This window comes from Cornus florida, unplaced genomic scaffold, assembly GCF_030987335.1.
Source record: "Cornus florida cultivar Cherokee Brave unplaced genomic scaffold, ASM3098733v1 CherokeeBrave_3.0.0_Hap2_Chr06, whole genome shotgun sequence".
Classification (NCBI taxonomy): Eukaryota; Viridiplantae; Streptophyta; class Magnoliopsida; order Cornales; family Cornaceae; genus Cornus; species Cornus florida.
The window spans coordinates 53,647,318-53,672,264 of NW_026775576.1; the positions used below are offsets into that span (position 1 = coordinate 53,647,318).

At 34.5% G+C, this 24,947-nt stretch overlaps 2 protein-coding genes across 3 annotated transcripts; both read right to left on the minus strand.

The window, feature by feature from the left end:
* Nucleotides 1–13,832: 13,832 nt before the first annotated feature.
* LOC132311541 (F-box protein At1g30200-like) lies at nucleotides 13,833–15,324 on the minus strand. Its single transcript, XM_059809465.1, has one exon. It carries the CDS (start codon nucleotides 15,275–15,277, stop codon nucleotides 14,165–14,167), a length of 1,113 nt encoding a protein of 370 aa, XP_059665448.1. The 5' UTR covers nucleotides 15,278–15,324; the 3' UTR covers nucleotides 13,833–14,164.
* Nucleotides 15,325–18,821: 3,497 nt separating this feature from the next.
* On the minus strand, nucleotides 18,822–24,096 carry LOC132311542 (cysteine proteinase inhibitor A-like). 2 transcript variants are annotated; one of them, XM_059809467.1, is made up of 3 exons: nucleotides 23,885–24,096; nucleotides 23,271–23,482; nucleotides 18,822–19,044 (listed from the first exon to the last, which is right to left on the minus strand). In XM_059809467.1, exons 1-2 carry the CDS (start codon nucleotides 23,984–23,986, stop codon nucleotides 23,279–23,281), a joined length of 306 nt encoding a protein of 101 aa, XP_059665450.1. In that variant the 5' UTR covers nucleotides 23,987–24,096; the 3' UTR covers nucleotides 18,822–19,044; nucleotides 23,271–23,278. The 2 variants fall into 2 exon arrangements, with proteins under 2 accessions (XP_059665450.1, XP_059665449.1); XM_059809466.1 differs by having other exon boundaries at nucleotides 18,822–19,049; nucleotides 23,275–23,482; nucleotides 23,885–24,092.
* Between the last annotated feature and the right edge of the window lie 851 nt (nucleotides 24,097–24,947).

The window sequence follows — 24,947 nt, forward strand, 5'->3', positions numbered from 1 at the left end:
TTTGATTTTTTTTTTTGCATGAAAGTAGTTTGTTTTGGCATATGAGTTATGAACATGCTAACACGAAATGATACTCTATCTTCCAAATAATCTTTAGATTAAGTATTCTCAATCTTTGTGAAAGATTTACTTTTTGGAAGATATGCCATCAAAGGAAAGCATACACTATCTCATGAAGACCATTAATGCTATTTCATTTGAACCTTATCAAATCTATCAAAGTAGCAATGTCTAAAACATCATCTATATGCCTTTGTGATCTTAAATGCTTTATCCATTTTATTGTGTCACTTCCATGCATATAGAAAATGAGGTTGTTCATCTTGAAAAGGTTTAGTTGGGCTTAACAAAATAAGAAATCAAAGAAATCCTCAATTGAAAATCTCAAGGAACAAAACTCCATGGAAGAGCCATCTCATAAAATCTAAGAGTGAGAGTTTATAATGCCTTCCTAAGAGTGTTTGAATAGTTCACTTCATTATTTCGATCCATCATTGGAGAACATTCTATATGTGCTTGATAAAGATCTGATTCTCTCTTAAAATTGTAAACTTTTATCTATGTTTCTTTTCATTCACATCATGATAGTTAACATGTGTCATCATTGGCAACTAAGCTAGAATATCTCTCCAAGTCTTCAACCTTGAAGAAGGAATTGAATGAATGACTTTGTGCACATGTGACTTTGATTAAAGGAACAAAAATGCTATATGTTTTTGCATGAAATGATTTGTATCAAATGCATTTTTAAGTGACTTTAAATTCAAAGGTCTCTAAAAATAAACCACACAGATTTAAATTGCACTATATGTTTAAAATGATCTCTAGCCTATGTGTTTTAAAAATAAGCTCCTAGAGCTCCTTTCAAAAGGCTTTGTGGTTTTCTAAAGAATGATGGTTTTTGAACAAACTTAATATCTTCATATATTATAGCTTTCAAAACCATTGCTGAAAATATGTTGATTGCATTTAAATTTTATCCTTGAATCAACATTCATGATTTACGCAAAGATGTTTACCACTAGCATGCAAAATGATTTAACTTAGCATGTTGAGTAAACATGAATTCTTCTAAGGATTAAAACTCCTTAAGTATCATAAAAATAAAATTTATATATTTATTTGTCAATTTAGTCTTGGGAATAAGTTATTCAAATAACAATTTGTTCTAGCTTAGATGACTAATGTAATAATTCAAGTGCAATATGCATCTCTAAAAAGCATTCAAGAACAAAACATATAGAAATTAGATACCATTTTCTTAGGGATCATGTTTCTAAGGGTGATATTGATCTTATTTTTGTGACTACTGAAAAGCAATTAGCTGACATCTTCACAAAACCACTCCAAGAGGAGAGATTCTGTCTACTCAGAAGAGAAATTGGAATGATCATAGAGCAGAATGTCCTGCAGTGAAGTAGCAGCAGCAGAGCCTGCTCCAATCTAAATAAGAGCCGCCTCTATAGAAAACAAGAGCCGGATCATCTCATTCAAGAGCCGCCTCTCCAATCTGCATCCAAGAAAATCACAAATCCTAACTCTCGGTATCTCTAGAGCCGGATCACCAAATTTCATGAGCCGGCTCCCCAAAACCTGCATCCAAGTCCTAACTCTCGGGATCTCTCAAAGCTCATCAAGAGCCGGCTCCAAAAATCAAGAGCCGGCTCCAAAAAGCTCTTGAGCCGGCTCCAATTTTTCCTTGAGCCGGCTCCAATCAACTAAATCTCTTTATATTACTCTCGGCACTTCATCATGTGAGTTCTCACCTAAAATTCTAGAGAGCAAAACTGACTTGGGGCTTCATCTTGTTTTGAGCATTTCAATTGAAAGTGAGCTGAAATGAAGAACACTCGAGGGACCAAAGAAAGATATTTTTCTGAGTGTTTAATCTACCAAGAGAGATGAATTTGATCTGCGTATAGCTCTAGCATGCGTGTACAGTTTGAAGATGAATAGTAATGCTGATTGGTGCTGATTTTCTTGTGAAAAGAGAGGCTGAGGTGATTCAAATTTTGCTGTGGACACTTCTAAAGGTTGAACAAGGTCTGAGCACACATAACTTGGTGATATACAACTGTTGAAGGGGCTTAGGACTACATATTGCAGCTGGTATTAATTTCTATATCTCAAACCTCAAGCTTTGGTTATTTTCTGGTTTAAGTTTCTGGAGATGAGTATATATTGTCATAATCTTGCTATGCTATGATTTTTAAACATCTGAGCATGATTAAAATGTTGTTTTAAGGCTATCAATGTTGAGTTTTGAACTAAGGAGTGACCTACACTAGTTTTGTACTTTGAACCACACATGTTTTAGCTTGTAGTAGTTTTGCAAGGCTGGTTTGGATGTTGAAAATGCATTATATTACTGTGATTGTTGTGCTACTCATTTGAGCATGAATATATAGTTAATATACACTTGAGAGAACCATAATCCAAAATTTTGAAGTGGTGAAAAACCAAAAATACCCTTATAACAGTGCTGCAGCAAAAATCTGGTATATATGCTGATTTTGGGCTTTATAGTGATGAAACCTTGCTATAATCTGAGAGGCAATGATGTGAGCAAGTGTTATATGATGAAATTCAGCTGTGGGAGCTAAATTCAAGAAGGACCAGCCACGAAATTATAGATTTGCCCTCTAAAACCTAAAGGTAACAGGTGCAGCAAATTCACCTGCTGCAAGCTGTTGTTTGCTGCCCTTTTTGTGCTATAAATTGTTGATTCATTGATCCTAAATTATGTCCAAACTTCAGTATAAGTGTATTTCATCTATGTCAAGCTGAGGGAACCTTTGACAAAAGAGAAGTTGACTATTTTACCCCTCAAACCATAAAGTTACAGGTGTAGCAAATTGCACCTGCTGTGAGTTATTATTTTGTTATTTTATTAGCTGCAGTGTTAAGCCCTTGTTGATATAATTTGTCTTAGCTATAGAAAAATTTTAATTCATTATTTTCAAGCTGAGGGAGTCCTTGGTTGTTGAAGTGTTTGTGTCTTCAAAGGCAGTGCTTGATAAAACTAAGATTTGTGGTTTTTGGTTCTAATAGTGCTGCTGTGAGCTTAATATATATCATACCTTGCTATATAATTTGTTCTGAATTTATAAGCAAGTGTATTTGGCATATTGAAGACTGGGGGAGCAGTGTTTGGGTGGTCCTAGAGGCTAAATTACAAACTTACCCTTGAGAGGTGAAGTTGAGGGTTTTGAAGAAGAAAAGGCTATTGTGCACTTATTTTGAAATACATTGCTTCATTATTCAATTAGTTGCATAATCTTTAAATAATATATGATGTAAATGGAAGCATATTGATAGGGGGAGATTATTAGTAATCTCTTGTGAATGAATATTGCATGGTTTACTAAGCTTCATTGACTTATCTTGAAATTGACAAGCATGCTACAAAATGACTTTTTGGTCATTAGATTCATTCCTATGAACTTTCATGACTTTGATGATATTTCCCTCTTTCTTGAGGATATCAAATGTGAAGAAATATATTAGGGTAGAAGTAGTCTTGAGTTCTAAAATTTGCCTCTAAAAGGTTGTTTGCCTTTATGCTTATTCTAGTTTATGCTTCATTTTTGTTTCATGTTTGATTATGTATACTTTTGTATATGACATGAACCTTAAATGATGATTCGAACTCATGTTGTCAATGAAATTGGCCTCTTATGATATAATTGCTTATATGTTTCATCCTAAAACATATTATAGTAACAACTACTATTGCCAATTCTTGATTATCATTACATCACCATGTCAATTCTCTATGCTAAATGATCAATACTAAAAGAAGATGTCTTGACCTCCCACCTTTTTGAGATGCCAAAGGGGGAGAGAAATGTGATGTGTTAAATGATCTAAAATGATTTATGATATATCAAGCATGCCATTTTATAATGATATATCAAGCATGCCATTTTATAGTGATATATCAAGCATGCCATGTTCAATGAATGCACTTTGATAGGGGGAGCATTTTTCAAATGCTACTCCATTTGCTTATGAACACATCAATGTTTTGTCATCATCAAAAAGGGGGAGATTGTTGACCTTAAGGATTTCATCCAATGACAATCTAGGTGTTTTGATGATAACAAACTATTAATGGTGTTTAAGGACTAATGTTTACATTGAGTGTTATATAGATTATTCACATTCAAAGAATGACCTCAATGAAGCACTAAAGATCATTCAAAGTATTCCATTATTCAAGATCACATCAAGGAAAGAAATGGATACAATGAAGACCTGAAGTTGCAAGGAACAAAATGCAATGTCCAAAGATAGCTTGAACTTCAATGAGCAAGAAAGCAACTCAAAGGAAGAAAGAAAGCAATACTACCTCAAGCCTAAACGATCATGGACAATGCATGAAGAAAAGGGGTAGATAGGATGGTGAGTGTTTTGGATTCAATGTCAAAGTATTTATGAATCCATTTGAAGCTCATCTCTATAGGATCATGCATATTATCATCATTCACATATTCCTATATCCTTAGTAATAGACTTTGCACTTCATTCATAGATATTGTCATATGAAGTCTTTGCTAAGAAAGGGTTAGTTCAAGCTTGTATAAGCTTTGAAAGAACTCACAACTTAAGCTAGAAATGCTAGGACCATGCACATTAATCATAAGATTTACTTTGGTGTCTAGAAAGAAAAGGAAAAGGCATTGAACTTAATATTTCATCTTTAAAGCCTTTGTTGCCATAATTTGGTAAATGACTCTAGGACACAATGCACTTGAAATTTATCATCTCCATATGTCCCTAGACTCTTAGAAATAGGTCTTGAACAAAATTGAATCATTCATCAAAGTCCTAGGTGCCAGAAAGATGGATATCTCAAAAGAAGCTATTTTCAGCCTAGAAAATTTCAGACCAGCTTGCACTAAAACTGCTATAACTATTTGTGTAGTTGGAATTTTTACACAAGGTCAGTGGCATTGGAAAGCTGACTTCGAGCCCTTGAGTTTAGACTCAAATTTCACCTAAATTGGATTAAAAATGACTGAGATATGAGCTTCACAAAATACATAATTCTGCTCTGCGAAAATTCTGACCAGGTTGCACTTAAATAGCCATAACTTCTTCTGTGTTTGGAATTTTTGAGCAAGGCCAGTGGATTTAGAAAGCTGACTTCAAGGCAATAAATTTAGACTTAAATTTCACCTCATTTGGAGTTTTATGGACTGAGTTATGTCCATTTGAAGTCATGCCATTTTCTGTCAAAATCCAGAACAAGGTGTTGCCTCCATGAAAACTAAAGCAAGCACATTTTAAATTGGAGCCGCCTCCCATTTTTATTGGAGCCGCCTCCCAATTATTGGAGCCGCCTCCCATTTATTGGAGCCGCCTCTCATTTTTATAGGAGCCGCCTCTTTGCACTCCAGTAGCCAAAACTTATGTCGTAGAATGCATTTCATGGATTGGAGCCGCCTCCCAGTTATTAGAGCCGCCTCCCATTTATTGGAGCCTCCTCCAATTTTTTGTAGAGCCGGCTCTTCTAAGATATTTGAATCTACAACGGCACTTTTCTGCATTTAAGTCTTCCAACTACTTCTAACAGACATATTAAGCTACGGCTGTCTATATAAGGAAGGCTCATTTTGCTGAAGCATACAGACCACCATTTTTGAGAGACATAATATTACATTTCAAGAGATCTTTTGTTCTCTCATCTTCTCTTCTCTCTCATTTCACTCTTATTCTATTTTGAGAGATTTAATTAAGCATTAAAAGGGCTTTTGCTCTTGCTTTAATCTTCATAGAGTTTTTTGCTCTATTATTCACTTGAGAGATTATAAAAGCTTACATTCTTCACTTATATCATCTTCTCTCATTTATATCATTTATAGAGTTTGAGTTTCACTTATATTCATATATACTCTAGTTGAGAGCTAAAGTTTGTACATCAATCTTTGAGAGATTTTTCTTGTGAGCTTGCACTTGTATATCTATCTTGAGAGAGATTTAATCTTGTATTTCAATTACAATCTTTTCTACAAACTTGTAAGGGTTGGTGTGACCCAAAAGAAGCCTAGGAGAAGGGTGTTCTCCTAGCAAGGAAAAGAAGCAAGGTCTTGCTTCATGTAAAGGTTTGCTCTCCACCCGCAAGGAGAAGCTATATTGGATTGGGAAGTCTCAAGAGGGATCTTGAGCCGAGGAGTAGGAGTTTCCGAACCTCGCAAAAATCGCCGTGTTGTTGTTTGCAATTTCTCTTCCCTTATCTCTCTTATAATTATGCTTTAATTGCTTATTCCATATCTTGATCTCATATCTTGATTATTGCATAATTACTTAAATTGTTAAATAGAAATTGTATTTCTATATATTGCGAAAATTATCTATTGTTTGGCATTGACTCTATTCACCCCCCCTCTAGAGTCAATTCTTGGGCAACATAGCCCCTACTTTCTTCTTCATGGGATATTTGAATAAGCGTGCTGAAAATCAAAAGCGCGCAATGACTGATGAAAAGCCAACAACTCGTTACGAATAGGTTATTATTTTTATTACTACTATTTTTGTATTTGAATCTCACACATTAACTTTGTCCCAGTCGAGACTTGAACCCTCGACATCCTAATTAGTAAGATTTGGAACTTTATTATGCACTCAACTTATTCTTAATTTGTAACTACCAAATAATTAAGCCTGGAGTTTAAGGAGGGAACACCCATCCAAAAGCATTTGGCAACACTTGTTTTTATCTTTTTTCTATGGACTGCATAAATATTTTCTTCCCGCCTAAAAGAGATCTCTCATTGTGAAAGAGGAATTGGAAAGTTTGGGATTCTAATTTTGCAGGAGTATTATGATATCCTTGTGTGCTTCTTTAGAATTTTTGTGCCATGTCCAAGATTTTTCCAATAACCAGATGGGTGTATTATTATTTTTTTCTTCTGATATGAATTATCATAACAAAAAATTGTAAGGTGGTCTATAGTTTGGACGGTATTCATTTATGAACATTACTCAGTGGTTTAGTTGGTAGAACGCCTATCTCCCTCGAAAGGAAGTAAAAAAAAAAAAAAAAAAAAAAAAAGAAGTTTTTGATTTATGATTTTTTTTCATCTCGACAAAAGCAAATTGCCTTTCTTCTCCCCAGGGGCAACAATGAACTCTGGTTGTAGTATGTATCAGGAAACTTGAATTGTTTGTCTACAAAGATGAAGAATTCCTTCAATAAAAATCTCTAAAGCTCAGTCACATGTTTAGGGTAGGGCAAGTTGGGATCTAGATATATGATTTTAAAAGGCTCAACATATTGTTTGATTTAAAATTTTCATTGTTATGATTTTGATCCTTATAGTTTTGAATCTTGAAAGGAGTAATGTTAAAAAAATAAAAAATCTATGGGTTTTTGTAGCCCCACTCTAATGGATAGAGTATTGTCAGCATTTAAAAAGATAGATTTTAATTACCTTAATTATTATTTGCCACGTGAGTTGGTTTTTAGGTTATATAGTTAAGTTTATTATTTTCCTCGTCAAAGAGTGCAAATAGTTTGATCCACGAATAATTTTTGCAAAACTAAAATGGTTTAAATTTGATTGAAGCTTCAGTTGATTAAAAAAATAAAAAATAAATAGTGAAAGATTCTACTTTAAATCCAAAATAACTCCATCGTTGAATCAATAGAAGAATCGGACATTTGCACTTGGTCAAAGGGTCCATCACAAAAACCTACTTTTGAAAACATTCTCAAAGCAAAGGTTCTTACCCCATATAAATAAGGAGTTCTAATCTTAATTGTTGAAAAAAATAATTAATTAAGTATTTGTAAAAAAAATAATTAGAGGACCATTGCATTTCTCTTTCTACCAAACTGTTTAGAAAATACATTCATCTTCAACCTGTCAATAAAAATGATCCAAATATTCCCATTCTGTTTATAATACACTCAAAATTCAAAGAATCAATGAAACATTAGAAGGCAATTAAATACAAGTTACGTTTTAAAAACACAATAATTCAAAAGAAAATTGATTATATAACTAGTATGTTTGCAGTGTGTTTAACTGATTAAACAAATTTTTAATTTTCTCTAATATCTCAATTAAACAGTATTGCCAAAAAAAAAATTTGTGTAGTACTCTTATAAGAAACATGTTTCCCAAACGTACAATTTTTTAAAATTATCTGAAACAAAGCATTCATTTATATCATTGTTTGCAGTGACAAGTTTATGACGTGTCATGCAAGAGTTGCTCATCCTAAAAATGAAAAATAAGTGAATTATAAGACATAAGAAAAATGTTTGGTTTATGAAGGGTGGCCAACAAACAAACAAATAAATGTTTGTTCCTCATTTGGCATGTACTTTGTTTTTGGTTAAAAAAAAAAATAGTATTTTTGTTGTAAGAGTGTTTTGGAAAAAAAATTTGGAAGCACGTTTAGAAATGATATTTTGCTAAGAAAATGTCGAAAACAGAAACATGAACATTTATGGTTTTGGACCATAAATAGTTGTCAAAACAAGAAAAAGAAAAAAAAAACAATTTTTTAGTGTTTTGGTTTTGAGCTACTATTCACGAAGTATTTTAGCACTGTTTAAAATAAAATAAGGCCATACCAAACATGCTTTAGTTACTAAAATCGCAACGCATGTCGCATGCCAAATGGGGCAAGTTTTGTGTATGATTTTATCATCTGAGACTGTCTTTCTTCTCTCCGGGGCAACAATCTTGCCTCTTGTTTGTGCCTTGAATTATTTTTCTCTTCTACTATGTCTACCGCAGTAAAACAGAATTGTGAAACAGCACTGTGTTAGGTTGGTGAGTTATGCATTAGCAAATTCTTATTCAAAATTCTGGTGGTAGCATGGGTCAGACGTCATGAATTGTTTGTCCACAAATCATAAGAAGAAAATGGAGATGAAGAATTTCTTCAATAAAATCTCTAAAGTTCAATCACATATTTAGGGTAGGGCAAGTTGAGATCTACATGTATGATTTTTTAAAAGGGAAAACATATTGTTTAATTTAAAATTTTCAATGTTAGGATTTTGATCTGATAGTTTTCAAAAGAAGTAATGTTGATCGGTTTTTGGAGCAACAACTTTTAAAAATGATAGATTATACCTAACTCAATTATTCAATTACATAAGGTGGTTTTTACCGCCTTTTTTAAAAAGTGCAAATAGTTTGATCCATGAATAATTTTTGCAAAACTAAAAGGATTTGATTGAAGTATCAGTTGATAAAAATAAAATTGGAGAAATATTTTACATTAAATCCAAAATAGTTTGATCAGATCTCAGATCTAAACTTGGACAGTTAACTCTTGATTAAAAGCTCATTCAATCCAAGCATCGGACATTTTCACTTTATCAAAAGCTCGCTCGTGCAAAAACCTACTTTGCAAAACACTCTCAAAAGCACACTTTTAAAAAATAATTACATTTTTTTTTTTCAGAAGTTCTATATCCGCTATATAAATTTTGAGTTCTAATATATTATTGAGCCTCTCTTTAATTGTTTATCTACTGTATAGAAAACAGAAAATGCATATAATAAATCTAACTTTTATTTGGAATGAATGATGAAAAAATCACATAAATATATAAAGGCAATTAAATGCAAGTTACTCATTTGTTAGAACTCATTTGTTGAAACTTTTGAGAGTAAAACAATAATTCAAAAAAGATTTAAGTTTTATTTTAAACAAACTCAAAGTTGAAAATATTTTAAAATAGAATCGTTCATTAAACAAGTTCGATATTGGTCTGGATTTTATTTTTTATTAGAACTTTCTGATTTTTAAGTATCTATGTTGTATGTTTTAATTTCCTCTAATATCTCAATTAAACACTGTGGACAACAAATTTTTCTATTCTAAATAACATGTTTCTAAAGGTAGATTCTCCAAAATTATCTGAAACAAAGCATTCAATTATATCATTGATTGCAGTGTCACATGTATGATGTGTCATGTAAGAGTTCTGAAAATGAAAAATGAATGATGTGGACATACAGAAAAATGTTTTGTTTATGAAGGGCGGCCTAAAAAAAATGCCGTGCCTCTTCATTGCTGATATACGTGTTTTAGCAAATTCTTACTCCAAAACTGTGGTTGTAGTACGTGAATGTCTTATTGTTTGTAAGATAATGGAGATCGAAGATTTTCTTCAAAAAAAAAAAATCTCTCAGGCTCAATCACATATATAGGGTAAGGTGAGTTGAGAGGTTTAGAAAGGCTCAAAATAAACTTTTGTCAGTTTTTTAAAAAGAATAGATTCTCTCTCTCAAGTGTTTACTTTAATCAGATAAATAGATTTTTTTAAATTTTCTCCGTGTTTACCTTAATCCTGTATTGTCACGTGAGTTGGTTTTTTCGTCAAGCTTTTATCGTTTTTCTTTTCAAAGAATGCAAATAGTTTGATCAACCAAATTAAAGCTTTATTGTTTTTCTTCTCAAAGACTGCAAATAGTTTGATCAACGAATAATTTTTGCAGAACTAAAATGGTTTGATTAAAGTCTCAGTTGATAAAAAAAATCCAGAATTTTTTTTTATTTTATTTTTATTATCGTCATGAAATCCAAAATAGCTCAATCAGATACTCGACCCACCCCGGACAAAAACACTCGATCAAAAACTCAATCCATCGAAGCAACGAACATTTTTACTTGATCAAAGGCTAGATAAATCAGTCTGGAAAAACATACTTTTGAAAACACTCTCAAAGCACTCTTAAAAGGATTCTGCAATTTTTTTTATTTTTTATTTTATTTAGAACTTTTATATTGGTTATAAATATGGAGTTCTAATCTCAATTATTGAGCCTCTCTCCAATCTAGGGTTTGGCATAGATTCATTCCGTATATGTGGTCGAGAGATCCAATCTAGGGTATGACATAGATTCGTTCCATATATGTGGTCGAGAGATTCAGAGCAATGTACACATAAAAACCAACTAAGGGCATATTGTACGACTAATGAATTTGTTGACGGATCAACTGCTTAGAGATGAAAACACTTGTTTCTCAAATAGTGCCGCTATCACGCTCCGGGAGCGCTCTCACTTCCATAGAAAATAATCTTCTCTCAATTTTACATTATTTAATCATGTGACTTTGATATATCGGAGCAGTTCTATCCTCCCACCTGCATGAATATAACATTTGAGGATAAATTAACGTCATGAATGAAACTATATATATAATTTGAAGAATAATGATGACAAACCTTAGCTAGGCTTTGGAGAAAAAATAGTTGGCTAAAAGTTCAAAATGTTAATTTTTGTTGGGACTAGTTATGCATAATATTTAGGGGAATAAAAAACAGATGTTTGTTGCTTGGGAATTATTTGAAATCATTTGCATGAGTTATAGAATTTAAGAAAACATTTAGAATATCCACGAATTGTTCAAACATATCATATATACTAAATATTGAATAATATCATATGTTATTTAAGGCTGTCAAGTAACCCTGGCTTGGCTGACCCAACCCGACCCGGACCCGGACCCGGACCCGTTTCAGATGAAGGCAAGGACAATGAAGAAGAAGAAGTAACCTTGGGCTTACTAATTTTATAAAATTCATTTAATTTTCAAAGAAAATCTGAAGCATTTCATGACTCATAAATGTGATAAAAGGACAGAAAATGTACACCAGTAACACTGCACATGACCCTTCTATGTTTCACCACAGAAAAATGAAATCATATACAGGGAGTCACCGAAAAAGCATCAAATACATGAAGACATTTAAATGAAATACAATTTATAAAGACAAATAACAGATGGCAATCACATTCTCGTTTCTTTCCATTATCCTAGGGCTCCCTTAAACCTTCTCTAGGTCTTAAATGAATTATGTACATTTTTATTTACATTAAACAAAAGGAATAGACTACCATCCGAAATTCACCACGGCAAACTGGCTTGCTATGCGTTCCACGTATGTATGTTTACCCCACTGGTAGTCGAGTGTTATAAGACCTCTGAGCATGACCCCGAGATGTTGAGTTCAACTCCTCGGTGTCAAGTCTCTATCCTAGGCTTACTCGATACCCTACGTTACTTGCAAAAAAAAGTATGCAAACGGAAAGAGAAACATAGGACAAGTCAAACTACATTCAGGTTCACAAACTCTCGCACAGAAAGTATGCACGCATGTGTGTGTGGGTGGTGGTGGTGGTGGTGGTGGTGTGTGTAACAAGAAAAGAGAGACCAACATAGGAATCCAGAAAAGGAACTAATCTCAAAAACCTAGTATGTGCACAATCTATGACTGCCCAAGTGCAACGTTCAAATCCAAGTGTTGGCTTTCTTGATGGCTAAAAGTATTATTCGATTAACCAAAACAACACATGAAAAACTAGGCTATAATAGGGCTGCTCCATGTTACTCGTTAAGGGTATTGTGTATCATGAAACAGCATTTCAACTCTCATCTTGCAGTTCAAAACGATTAAAGTTACAGGATAACACCCTTCCAATGTCCCAAAACACCCACAAAACATTAAAATTAACAAGATAATATTTACTAAGCAACTAATTTGTATTAGTGTGTGGCCTAAGCAGTAAATGATGCCAATTATATTCCTTGTAGCAGCCCATTTTTGGTGCTTTAGTTTCTGTAGCATTGTAAACAACATTAAATTACCTTGATAGCCAGTGCAGTATCTGATGGAACCGTCGACATCAGAAATTCAAGGTTAGAACCCAAGGTCCACTCTGGATTTATGTTAACGACATTGACATAAACGCTTTGTTGATGAACAGTAATTTGAAATCAACAATTTCATCACTACGACAGCTCCACCAATTGTCATTTCTTCTAATTTATCTTCAGTGTACCCCATCATACAAAGACGCTAAACTTGAAATCAACCACCAACACATTATAAGTGTCATTATGCATCATCTAAAAACCTGGTATGTGCACAATCTAAGGCTGCCCAAGTGCAACTGTCAATCTAAGTGTTCACTTTCTTAACGGCTAAAAGTAATATACACTAATCCAATACAACATATGAAAAAGTAGGCTATAGTGGGGCTGATCCTTATACTCGTTAAGGGTATTGTGTACCATGAAACAGCTTTTCAACTCTCATCTTGCAGTTCAAAGGGATTAAAGTTACTTGTGGGATGAAATCCTACCAATAGTCCAAAAACACCTATTAAAGATCAAAATTCACAAGATAATATTTACTAAGCAACTTATTTGGAATAAGAATAAGCAACTTTTTTGTATTAGTGTGTGGCCTAAAAGGTAAATGTTACCAATTGTTTTCCTTGTAGCAGCCCATTTTTGGTGCTTTAGTTGCTCTAGCATTGTGAACAACGTTAAATTGCGTTGATCTATCTGTTGACATCAGAAGTTTGTGTTTTTTTTTTTTTTTTTTGGTAAGTGTGTTGACATCAGAAGTTCAAAGTTGGAACCCAAGGTCCACTCTAGATCTATGTGAACGGCATTGACGTTGAGGTATTGTTGATGAACAATGGTTTGGAATCAACAATAACAGCTCCACTAATGGTTATTTCTTCCAACTATCCTGAGTGTCCCCGATCATATTAAGACGCTAAACTTGAAATCAACCACCAGCACACATTATAAGTGTCATCATGTATCATCTAAACATTTTTCCAACCCAAGCATGTGAAGATGTTTCTAGAAATAGATAAAGTATTATAAAATAGAACCACCCAGACATAATAAGTGTCGTAATGCATAATCTAACATTTTCCCAATGTTTCCTAGAAATTAGTTAAGGTAAAGTAAAATAAAATATAACCATCAAGACTTATAAATGCCATTGTGTATCATCTACACATTTTTCTAATGCAAGCAATATGTATATTTTCCTCGAATTAGATAAAGCAAAATAAAATAGAAATATGAAAATTATCCTTACAACATTTGATGGGCAACTAATTGAACTCAAGCTCAAAAAAAACACAGAAAGCGCCACAAGAAAAATGAGCAGCTTATTTATGAGTAACAAAATAAATACTCAAACAAAGCATAATACATATATGAAACACATGTGACTGCCTATAAATTAAAGGGGTTTCCTTCAATTGCTCGAAGAGTCAATTTTGTTTCCTAATAAGTTATTAAACAGGGCTATTAGACATCTATGCAATCCACAAACTTGATAAGAACATATGAGAAAGTCACCAAACCTTTTTAAACTTCAAATTTACAATAAAATCTTCATCTTGCTCTTATGGTTCACCATCATCTCTGTCACAGCTTCCCCAAAAGCTTCCTCTTTCTCTTCAAAAGCACCATTTACCATTACATCATCATCACCACCACCACCACCACCACCACCGCTACCACTACCACTTTCTCCTTGGTTCGCAACCAGTCCCATCACCACAAGTGTTGCCCCCTTCATCACACACTTCGACATCGGCAGTTCCAACACCGGCACATACCACTGTCTCGCGCTCACCGGAACTTCAATGCTCTTCAACTGAACCCCTAAAGTCCCCAACGACGAACCCATCCAAGCCCTCAGCTCAGCAACCTGTTCATTCCTCGCAAAGAGCCTCCCCTGTTTCTTGGAATCTGTAATTTCAACATGTTCAAGCATCGCGTGTTGTTCAATTAGAAACAGCAACATTCGATGCCTCACCACTGCATCTTTCAAGCACTGAAATGCCAAATGAACTCTGAATTTCAGCAAATCACTGGTCAACTCCGACTCTTCGTCGTCGTCGTCCTCACTGTGACCACCACCAACGCCATTGAATTCCTCCAGACTTGTAGGGTAAAGAAACAAGAAGCTCTCGAGTTTGGTCCCAAACCTAACCCTCCATTTCAGCAACGAATCTTCACCGCCATGGCCAGAAGACGGAAGCTCGATCTGCAGAGAGCGAATATCTCGGAATTTACTCAGGAAACAAACAGCGGAGCGGAACGAATCGCCGTAGAAGGCGGAGATCGAGGAGGGGACAGGCCTGGGAGCGACGATTTGGCGGATGAATCGGAAGGGTTTGGAGACGATGTCCTTGAGGAGGAACCGGATGAGTTTCTTGGAGAGGTTGTCGGAGGAGTCGGAGGAGTTGCTGGCGTGGTCGTCTTCTTCGGAGGAATTGGGTTTCCGGCGAGGGACAGCGAAGGAGACGGAAAGGACCTGAGGGATTGCGGCGGCGAATCGGGTGGAGACGAGAGAGGTCCGGCAGAGGGTTTTGAGATCGAGGAGTTTGTTGAAGATGACCAAAACGACCTCGTCTGGTAGTCGGTCGAAGTGACTTCCGTCGTCTCCTCCACCTCCTTGTTCTGTGACTTTCTCTGTGTTGTTCATATTTTTACTTCTTTGCTACGCCCAGTTCTCTCTCTATTTTCTCTCCCTATATTGGCTCCCACTCACCGTGTAGACCCCGACTCATCGAATGTGATTGGGCCCCATGACCCTCCTCAACACACCGTCGGTGAATCGGTCAATAAATTTTTTTTTTCATTTATTTATATTATTTTCTCTTTTATGATTTTTATACATTTATTTATATTATTTTCTCTTTTATTAGTTTTATATATTTATTATTTATATTAATGCACATGTTATGTGACGAAACTATGAAAAATTAGATAACTAAGAATTCTATTCCTACTTTAAAATCTACCAAATCTCTCCCCTACTCCCCTTCAACACAATCTTATTTGTTTGTTTTTAATGTTTTTTAATAGAATTGCATTATTTGATAGAATAATACTTGTGTTTGTACTAGGCATTTGATCCGTCTAGAAATTATACACCATGAAGAAGAAAGGAATCTCGGATCCCAAAAAAAGTGAAAGACATAGAGTGTTGAATACCATTTCAAGCAGCCATGCCCAAGTCTATGGCCACAACAAGCGACTCTCATGACCCTGGTCAACTGTAAGTAACTTCAATGAGAGGATCAACTAATTGTTTTATCAATCAACATATGAATTCTGGAACAAAAAGACTAAGGCAAAAAGAACACGAGTACTTAACAGTTGAATAAACGTCAAAATCTGTCACATCCGTGTCCGTCAAAGGATGATGCATTATGTGTGCCAATAGCTCTTCATCACAATTGTACAAGTAACGAGAATCAATCTAATCGCTATAAAATATAACTCATTTATGTTTTTCATATATACTGAAATCTGTATTCTCTAGCACTATGCCTTAAGTGCATTTGATCCATCTAAACATACACTATGAAGAATGGAATTTAGGATCTCAAAAAAGGTGGAAGACGTAGTGTTGAATACCATTTCAAGCTACATCAGCATAATGCAACCATGCCGAAGTCTATGGCCACAATAAGCAACTCTCATGACTCTTGCCATTTCTGTCGCATGTAAATAACATCAATAATTCTTCTGTCAATCAATGTATGGATTCCGGAACAAAAAGACCAAGGCAAAAAAGACACTTGAATACTTTGACAGTCGGATAAACGTCCAAGTCTGTCACAACAAACATGGGTAAAGCTAACAGGTCACATACGTGTTAGTCAGAGAATGATGCATTACGTGCATTAATAGTTGTCACGCATCAACTTCATTACAGCTGTACAAGTGGGGACAATCTAACCGTGAATCTAGTTTCTCCACCACTATAAAATAGAACTCATTTATTATGGAGAAGATGTGTGGCACCAGTAGGCGTTTTTCATATATTGTAGCCTCCTATACATGGCTTTTATAGCTTTCCTTTACAATACTGTGTAATCTTAGAACTACATTTCTTTGCACTTATATACTTTGATAATGTAACCTATGACCCTAGGTTTACTCTACTCCATTTACATGCTTTCTTATTGGAGCTTACACCTTCATTTGGAGCTTGAAATTGTTAGTCAATAGCTCAGCTATTGAGTCCTTTGGCACGTAATTAAGGTCACATCCTTTGTTCCATCCAAGAAACTCACATCAAGTTTAATAGTCCTTTTTTTAGGATGGAAGTGATATGAACCATTGCAATGGTCATCCATTGCTTTCCACAATCGCTCGTTAGACAAGTTAACCACACAGTTGACCACAGTGACAACAATAGAAATATTTGCTTGGCTTTCACGGTCAACAAATTGATGTGATTTATAATATAAAAGAGAAAAAATTAACACTTTAAATTTAGAATGGATATGTATTGTGAGGTTCTCCTAACAGGTGAGAAAGCAAGTAACAACTTATATATATATATATATATATATATATATATATATATATATTTGCATGCATTGAGAATTATTAATTCTCATATTTTTGAAAGATGATAAAATGCCTGGATTATTTCTTGATTTAGGAAACTAAATTTTCTTCAATTTTAAATTCAAGAAGTGGATTAGGTATCCCAAACACAGAAATTTTATGTTGGCTTGAAATCATATTGCTTCATTAAAATATTCTCAGAATAAGAGAACAATGAACATCAGGCTTCTTACATCCAAGTGAGACAGAAGAAAACCACCACACAAATTTCAATTGTTGATGTTTGTTTGTTATAAATGTGATCACAGTATTGGATTAGATTTGCTGCTGCCTAAAACCTCCTCTATATTTTGTCTTGTATTCAGATTATGGGTGTCCAATACTTATTGCTTACTCGTGTGTTTTGAGTAAACCCTGATATAATGTAGTATCAAATTCGTTTGATTATAATAACTGTGAGGAAAAAAAGATAAACTTGCATTTAACACCTATTAGAAAGGATTTGTTACACGTTTATTGTTATGTTTGGTTGCACCGAATTGATGTTTTATATTTTGAATTGGAGAAAATTTAATACAAAATTTGAACTAAATTTCCTCCGATCTCAGATTCAATTCAAATCACCGATTCGGTACTCCCAAACATTTCAAACCCAATTCAAATCACCGATTCGGTACTCCTAAACATAACATATGTTATATCTTGATTTGGAATTCAAAGTAGGTTAAATCAAATATAGTAATTGTAAAAGCTCGAGGTTTTTTCAATGTGACCGTTGATGGTGGGTGTATGCACACATACTGATTTGAAGCATATGCTCTTGGGTTACATTTGGAAACATAAGATCTCAAATCCAAATCCAAATTGCTAATCTTAGGTTGCTTTTGGCAACTTGGATTTAGATTTGACACTTAGACTCCTTTTGTTTGGATATAAAATATTTTTTAGAAAGTATATTTTTAATTTATGATGTTTGGCTGTCGTAAATTATTTACGAAGAAAAAAATATTAAAATTTAACAAAGATAATTTATCCATCAATTTTTGAAAAATTATTTTACATGCCCGATAGACTCCACCTCAATTTCGATGTAAACCTTTATTAAATACCGAAAAAGTAAAAATAAAATAATATTTTACCTGAAAAAAGAAAATATTTTGAAAAAATATATATTTTACGTCTAAACAAACCGAGCCTAAGATCTCTGGTTTCCAAACGTAACGCAAGTGCATAAGTTTCAAATCAGTGTGTAAATACACCCATCATCAACAGTCACAGCTGGATTGAACACCATTTGACATCTTAGGTTGCGTTTGGCAACTTGGACTTGGATGATTTGAAATACCTAGATTCAAAATCTATTGTTTGAATCAAAACTTCAAATTGTTAAATTTGAAGAAAGGATTTGGAAAGCAAAATTGCATCTCACTCAATTAAGTATACCAGAAAAGTATGAAACAGACTTCAAGCAAGCCATACTTGGAAACTAGAAGCAGACTAAAGGGTGACTCAATACAAGCATTAGAATCAACCTTTCCTCATAGTTCACCCACTTGTTTCATTGAGCCTGAAATCCATTCTCATCAGAGTTATAACCACAACCAATGCTAAAACGACTCGGCCTCACACTGTCCTTGGTTATGCAATGGTGAGAGGAGAGGAAGTAACAAACCACAACATAGTTACATAACTGTATTTATTTATCGGGATTCGATATTTCAGAAGAGTATCACATAATTGCACAATACATAGGAAATATGATTGCACAGATGACATAATATTTAATCGAAATAACCATTTACATATTTAGACCTATCTGGACATATAGGTCATTCGTCCAACGCGGCATGTACTTCAATATTAGGTGCAAGCCAACGTTAACTGTAAGTCACCTGAAGTTGGAAAAGGACATCAATTAATGCAATAAATTAAACAGGGCCAGTAATCTTAAAAATGAGAAGTTATTACATGGTCCCGGGTCAATCACAGTTGGACACGTAAGCAATTGTGTTGAAATGTGTAAGCTTTTTTCAGTTTTTTGCTTACGTGTCCGTTGCAGATTGGTTGGAACCAACGGTTACCGACCATGAAAAGAAGAAAACATAATATATAGCTGCAAAATTAACCAGAAGATTGTTCTTGGTGGCAAAGGTAACCATCAGTACAAGTTTAAGAAAATCAGCCTGCTATTAGCACAAAATTACAGAGAAATATATGACAAGGTCACTCATTTGAGCTCGTGTCCTTACCCATTAGATCGAGAGTGCAGCGACGTCACACTCTCCACCTAACAAATGAGGCCACGAGCTCAAGGTGAGCACACACTTATAATAAACTTGCTCAAATTACGGACAAAATCTTCTAAGAAGAGTCTAAAATTATGAAATCAAATTTAACTCGCTGTTTCTGCCCTCAAAGTCACCAATGTGAGGCAACCTCTATAGATTGTCCCACCAGCAAACAAGGACAAGTTTTGGTGTACTCAGTCACAATCAATTCTATGTCTCCATGTCCACTATCTAACACATTTATCTACCTATGGGAACCAAAAATGTTTTGGTCAAATGAGAAACACTACCTGAATACACTTCGGATATCACAACTAAATCTTATAAGAGATTTTTATGGCAAAAAGAACGAAATCTAATTTTCTCAAGGAACAGCAATGCTATTACCAGCATTTTCAAGAAATTTTGGTACACCTGAGGTCAAGAGTTGACACGTAGAAAGGGGGGGGGGGGGGCAATTAAAAGCAGTTGTTTTTTGCTTCTTATGACATTATTATCCATTGGACAAACAGCATGTTGAGTTGTCTGCCTCATTACATCTTTCCTAATTGACTATCATTGAAAGAGAAATCTCCTCGCACTCCAAATTGTCAGAAAATTTTCTAATCCACAAAGAAAGAACTAAGCAGGACAATGAACGTTATTCCTATGCTTGAAGAAAGTATGAAGTGAACAGGCTCACACATGACACACCTGTAGACACATGTGAGTGCATCCATGCATGAGGTTAACACACAGTTGTTTGGCTATGCATGGGTACCTTAGTTCCAAGCAGTTCAGAGTTTCCATATTATAACCTTCCTTAGACCATAGGCCTCTCAGTTTTATTAACACTCATATGCCTTGGTACTTAATTAGACAAAAAGCAATGTTCAGGGAACTTCTTGAGCTCAAAAAATGATTACAATGTCATTTATCATACCACAAGTTGTAAGACCAGGTGATCATGGTGGTCTAATTACTGTACTGAAATCCCCTTTTGGAATCTTAAGCCAAAGGCAAGTGTATGTGTTTGATTACCCAAGCCGCACACATTTTGTACGCAAATTTCACGCTTGCGCTACTAACGTTCTATGCCTTGGAACATATGATCAATCTAGTAGAGACAAACACTAACGCTGTGGCACTCGAACATAAAAGGAGGCTTTCCCCAAGTACAGGACAAATCATAGAATAGGTACTAGAGTTCAAACCCTACCACTCTATACTCTACTTGGACACCAGGGATTGTAGCCTAGTGATTTTTCCTTAACCTCCCAAAGTGAGAGGTGAGGGTTCAAGTCCCTATAGGGGCAGATGGATCAGTGAGTTTCTTGCTAGGAGAAAAAATAAAAAAAATAAAAGCCCTCTCCTGGCACATTGCAGTGGAAAATCCATGCTATCAAGGTCAGACTGCCTCAAGACTCTTCATCGGTTTCCCTCTCAGCAGATTGCCTCATCCTTTACCCCTCCAGAACCTTCCAAATATTTTTTTTACCCCTCCACACCCATAATAGGTTAACAGGGTTGCAAGTTCATTGCTCAATAAGCTTTTCTTCTTTGCAATGGTAAATAACACAAATCGTGTACATGCTGGTTGTCAAAGATGGATAATTTTTTTTTTGATAAGTGTTGTCAAAGAAAAGATGGATATGATCCATATTATGCTTGGGCTCTCCTTTAATCACATCAAGGCTTATTATAAAGAACTATTGGAAGTAATTGGTAGAATCAGTGGGAATTCTGTAGAAAATTAGATTATAAATTCGTATGCTGCAAGGTTGCAAGTTGCAACTCATTGTTAGTTCTCTTTGATTCAACTTTATTAAAGCAACGCATTTATATTCTTCCAAAGGAAGTTGTCAAGGAACTGAGAAAATTTAAAGAACTCTCTCATGTAGAAGCTAGCAAGCAGGCAGCAAATTACCCCATTGAAGAAGAGGCACAGGGACTACAGCAAAATGCCATGAAGAAAATGAAAACAGACAAGCACATATCATCGCTGTGAAGGGAAAAAAAATTGAATAACATGTAAACAGAACCTAGATGAAAGAGACAAAAAAAAAAAAAAAAACCCTTTTGGACCAACCTATTTTTACTAAAGAGAATTAATTAACAGTACACTGGAGATGGGAAACTTGCCTCCCTATGATTTATCAATTTGCATTTATTTAGTCTACCGCATCACTTTGGTGATAAAATTTATGCTTCACGTTTGCTGACAGCAAAACGAACTGACCAGTACCTCACTAAAAAATTCCACGACCCATACCATCAGCTCCACCAAATATTATTCCTTACTCTTCTTAAACAATCATCTAAAATCCCCTTCTAGTGGAAAAATTGTTAAAGCTGTCCAAACAGGCCCACTGGGCAAGAAAGTAAAGTTGGGTAGCCCCAACTTCAAAGGGAAATCATTCATTGAAATGGCAAGGGGAGCATATCTTATAACCCTGATTTGACGTGTGTGTGTGTGTGTGTGTGTGTGTGTGTGTGTATTTGATAAGTACCCGAAAAGGAATTTTCATTAGTGACTAGAAGATAATGGAACCATAAGAGTTGATATAGCTAGAACTGAGATAAAAGTTGCCAATATCCAAAGAAATCAAATTGGCCATGGTGCAAGATGCATGATCCAGATGGGGGTGGGTATCAAACTCAATTCAAGGTGACTCAAGTTATAAATTCACGTATGTTATATTCTTATTTGCTGGGTGTTCCTGTTTTGTTATTTTATGCACTCCAACAGTGAATATAATGTAAATACCAAGCAGTTCTTTTGTAGCAATAGTGACTAGAAGATAATGGAACCATAAGAGTTGATATAATGCAAATACCAAGCACCTCTTTTGTTGAAAAAATAATGCAACTTTTTTTATTCTTATGCTCCATTGATTCTTTCTTCATTAGTGGGACTACCTAGGATAGCTACTTTGAGTGTTATATTGTTGTTTGTCAGTAGTATGACATTTTCTGTAGGCAACAGGTTATGAATTCATTGGATTTTTTATTTTTTATTTATAAATGAACTCGTTGGATTTTGTTTCATAATAAACCTGTTTACCACCACACCCCCACTAGAATAAAGAAAAAATAGGAAAAATCAAAACAAGTACACATGAAATAATCAGACGTTAGAATGTATAATGGAACATTAACCAGGCTTCCAACCACTAATATTGCATTGAGAATATCCTCAATCATGTAATTGTTGTCTGTGCTTGTTTAAAATCTAACATATTACGCATTCATTATAAACTTGTAGAAATTTAGAACAGAGATATATATCTTTAAGTTAAACCTAATTCAATGTTGAGGCTGAAACTCTTTTTCAATTTAAATAATTAGGACTCATTTTCATTTTTCAAGCCCATGTTTGTGAAGTGCTTAAAGTCTCCTCCTCAATATACCTTTAGATTAACTCATATTTCCATTAAAAATAATAATCAAGATTGCGACTCCTATAGCTTTATAGGATGTTGAACTTCATATGGCAACATACTGATGTTGAACTTCATATGGTAATCAAATGCAGTAATCTTTTCTAGCTACAAAAATACTATAATAAATCACAACCAAGAAAGAAAATCACGGAGAGAGAAAGATACTAAAATGATATCCAATGCATTGATAGAAAGAAAGAACACATATATACTGCTCCTATTGAATTAAATTAAGTAAATATAATGAAACTACATGGATTGATTTCAGCACAAATCAAACATCCACAGATAATTCATAAACTAACACAAACTTAACATCATTATACAAATGAAATTCGCATTTCACAAACAAAATTTCATACTTTAAACCAGAGCGAGCCATGCGTGTTCTGCATTATAATAGTTACCTAGCTAAGCACTAGAGGCCGAAGGGACTTCGGAGATGAGCTTGAATTCCTGCAACTCCTTAAAGTTCATCCATAGCTTCACCCACACCTTCGCCTCGTAGACTTTCTTCTGACCACCATCGTTGGCCTCCAATTCAATATAGTATATAGTACCAGCAACCACTTGTTCCTTCACATTCACTACCTTACCAAACTCCAGAACCGCATTCTGCACCAACAAGCACCAAAAATCATAACAATTCACTATTACAATAAAAATACAATCCATTTGCAATTAACAAATATATAAATAAATAAATATATATATCCATTATCTGATGCACAATCCCATGGTTCAAAACAATCCACGTCAGCTGATTGACTTTTCTTCAGATTTCTTGAAAATAAGATATTTTAGGTTATTGAAAGGTGAAGACTGTTTGAACATTATATCATGTTTATACAACAAACAACGAGTAGCAAGCAATTAAACAAAAATTAACCAAAACAGAAAGAAAAGAAATTTTGAGATCTATATGACACCAAGCAACAATCGGATATAAATATGTGATATATGCGTGCGTGCGTATATATATATATATATATATAGAAGAGAAGGAGGAAAAAGAACCTGTTTCTTGTTGTGTTCATCGACGGCGAATCGAGCGAGACTGTCGATCTCTACACTGTTCTCAAATCCCTTGGATTGCTTAATTCCTCCTAGTGTTGCCATTACTGTGTGCTTTGATTTTGCAAATGCAGAGGCAAAGTGGTGGTGGTCCTTTTATAGGATAAAGGGGATGAAGGACATAAGTGGAATTTAGGAAATTAAAGTCTAACACGAAACGTCGTGTGGGTTGTTTTTGACGCGGATGGCGGCTCCGAATAGTATATTTATTAGTCTATCCCTTCGCGTTAGTATTTTTATTAGTCTATCCCTTCGCGTTGTTTTTTACGCGAATGGCTCCGAATAGTATATTTATTACCCTATTGCTTCGCGAGTGGCGTTTGGCACACTGTTTAAGAGTCGATGGAAATCAAACTTTCTGTGTATGGCCAGTTTGATCCTTTCATTGCTTAATGCTTAAGGATCGAGATTCCACTTTTTCTTCATCAGGCGGGTATGAAATTTTGTATATATCACCATTGCAATAGCAAGTTTTACCAAATTTTAGTGATGAATTTTCATGAGAAATGTGACAATGATGAAATATCACAACTTCAAATGATGCAATTTAGAGTACAAACATTGTGATTTTAACAAATGAATGATACAAATAAGATTTTAACACTTACCTATTTCAAATATTATAGAATTACAATTTGGGAGGACTAACCCAAGTCCAATTTTAATTTTTTTCGAACTTTGGTAATATTATTTGAAATTCAATATAGGCTTGGTTTGAAAAAGAGAAACTTAAATTCATTAGGCTCACGAAGCCCAACTTGAACATGCCCCCCATATGCATATTTATAAGTAGTTTATAATATTTGTATTGGTTGCATATTGCATTGTTATTTCACATTAGTTTTTTACTTTGAGCTTACAAAGCAAACGGACACTATGTGTCAAATATGGAGATGTCAAAATATGTTTTCGAATGCGGTTAGAAATGTTAATTTTTTAAATAATTAGTTATTAAGACGAACACAACATAGACATGACCTGAATATGCTAAGAACACAGCTGGATA

Coding starts and splice junctions, on each gene's coding strand:
- LOC132311541 (XM_059809465.1), bottom strand. CDS start 15,277: ATGAACAACACAGAGAAAGTCACAGAACAAGGAGGTGGAGGAGACGAC.
- LOC132311542 (XM_059809467.1), bottom strand. CDS start 23,986: ATGGCAACACTAGGAGGAATTAAGCAATCCAAGGGATTTGAGAACAGT. Junction 23,483..23,884: donor ATGAACACAACAAGAAACAG/GTTCTTTTTCCT, acceptor TTGTTGGTGCAG/AATGCGGTTCTGGAGTTTGG.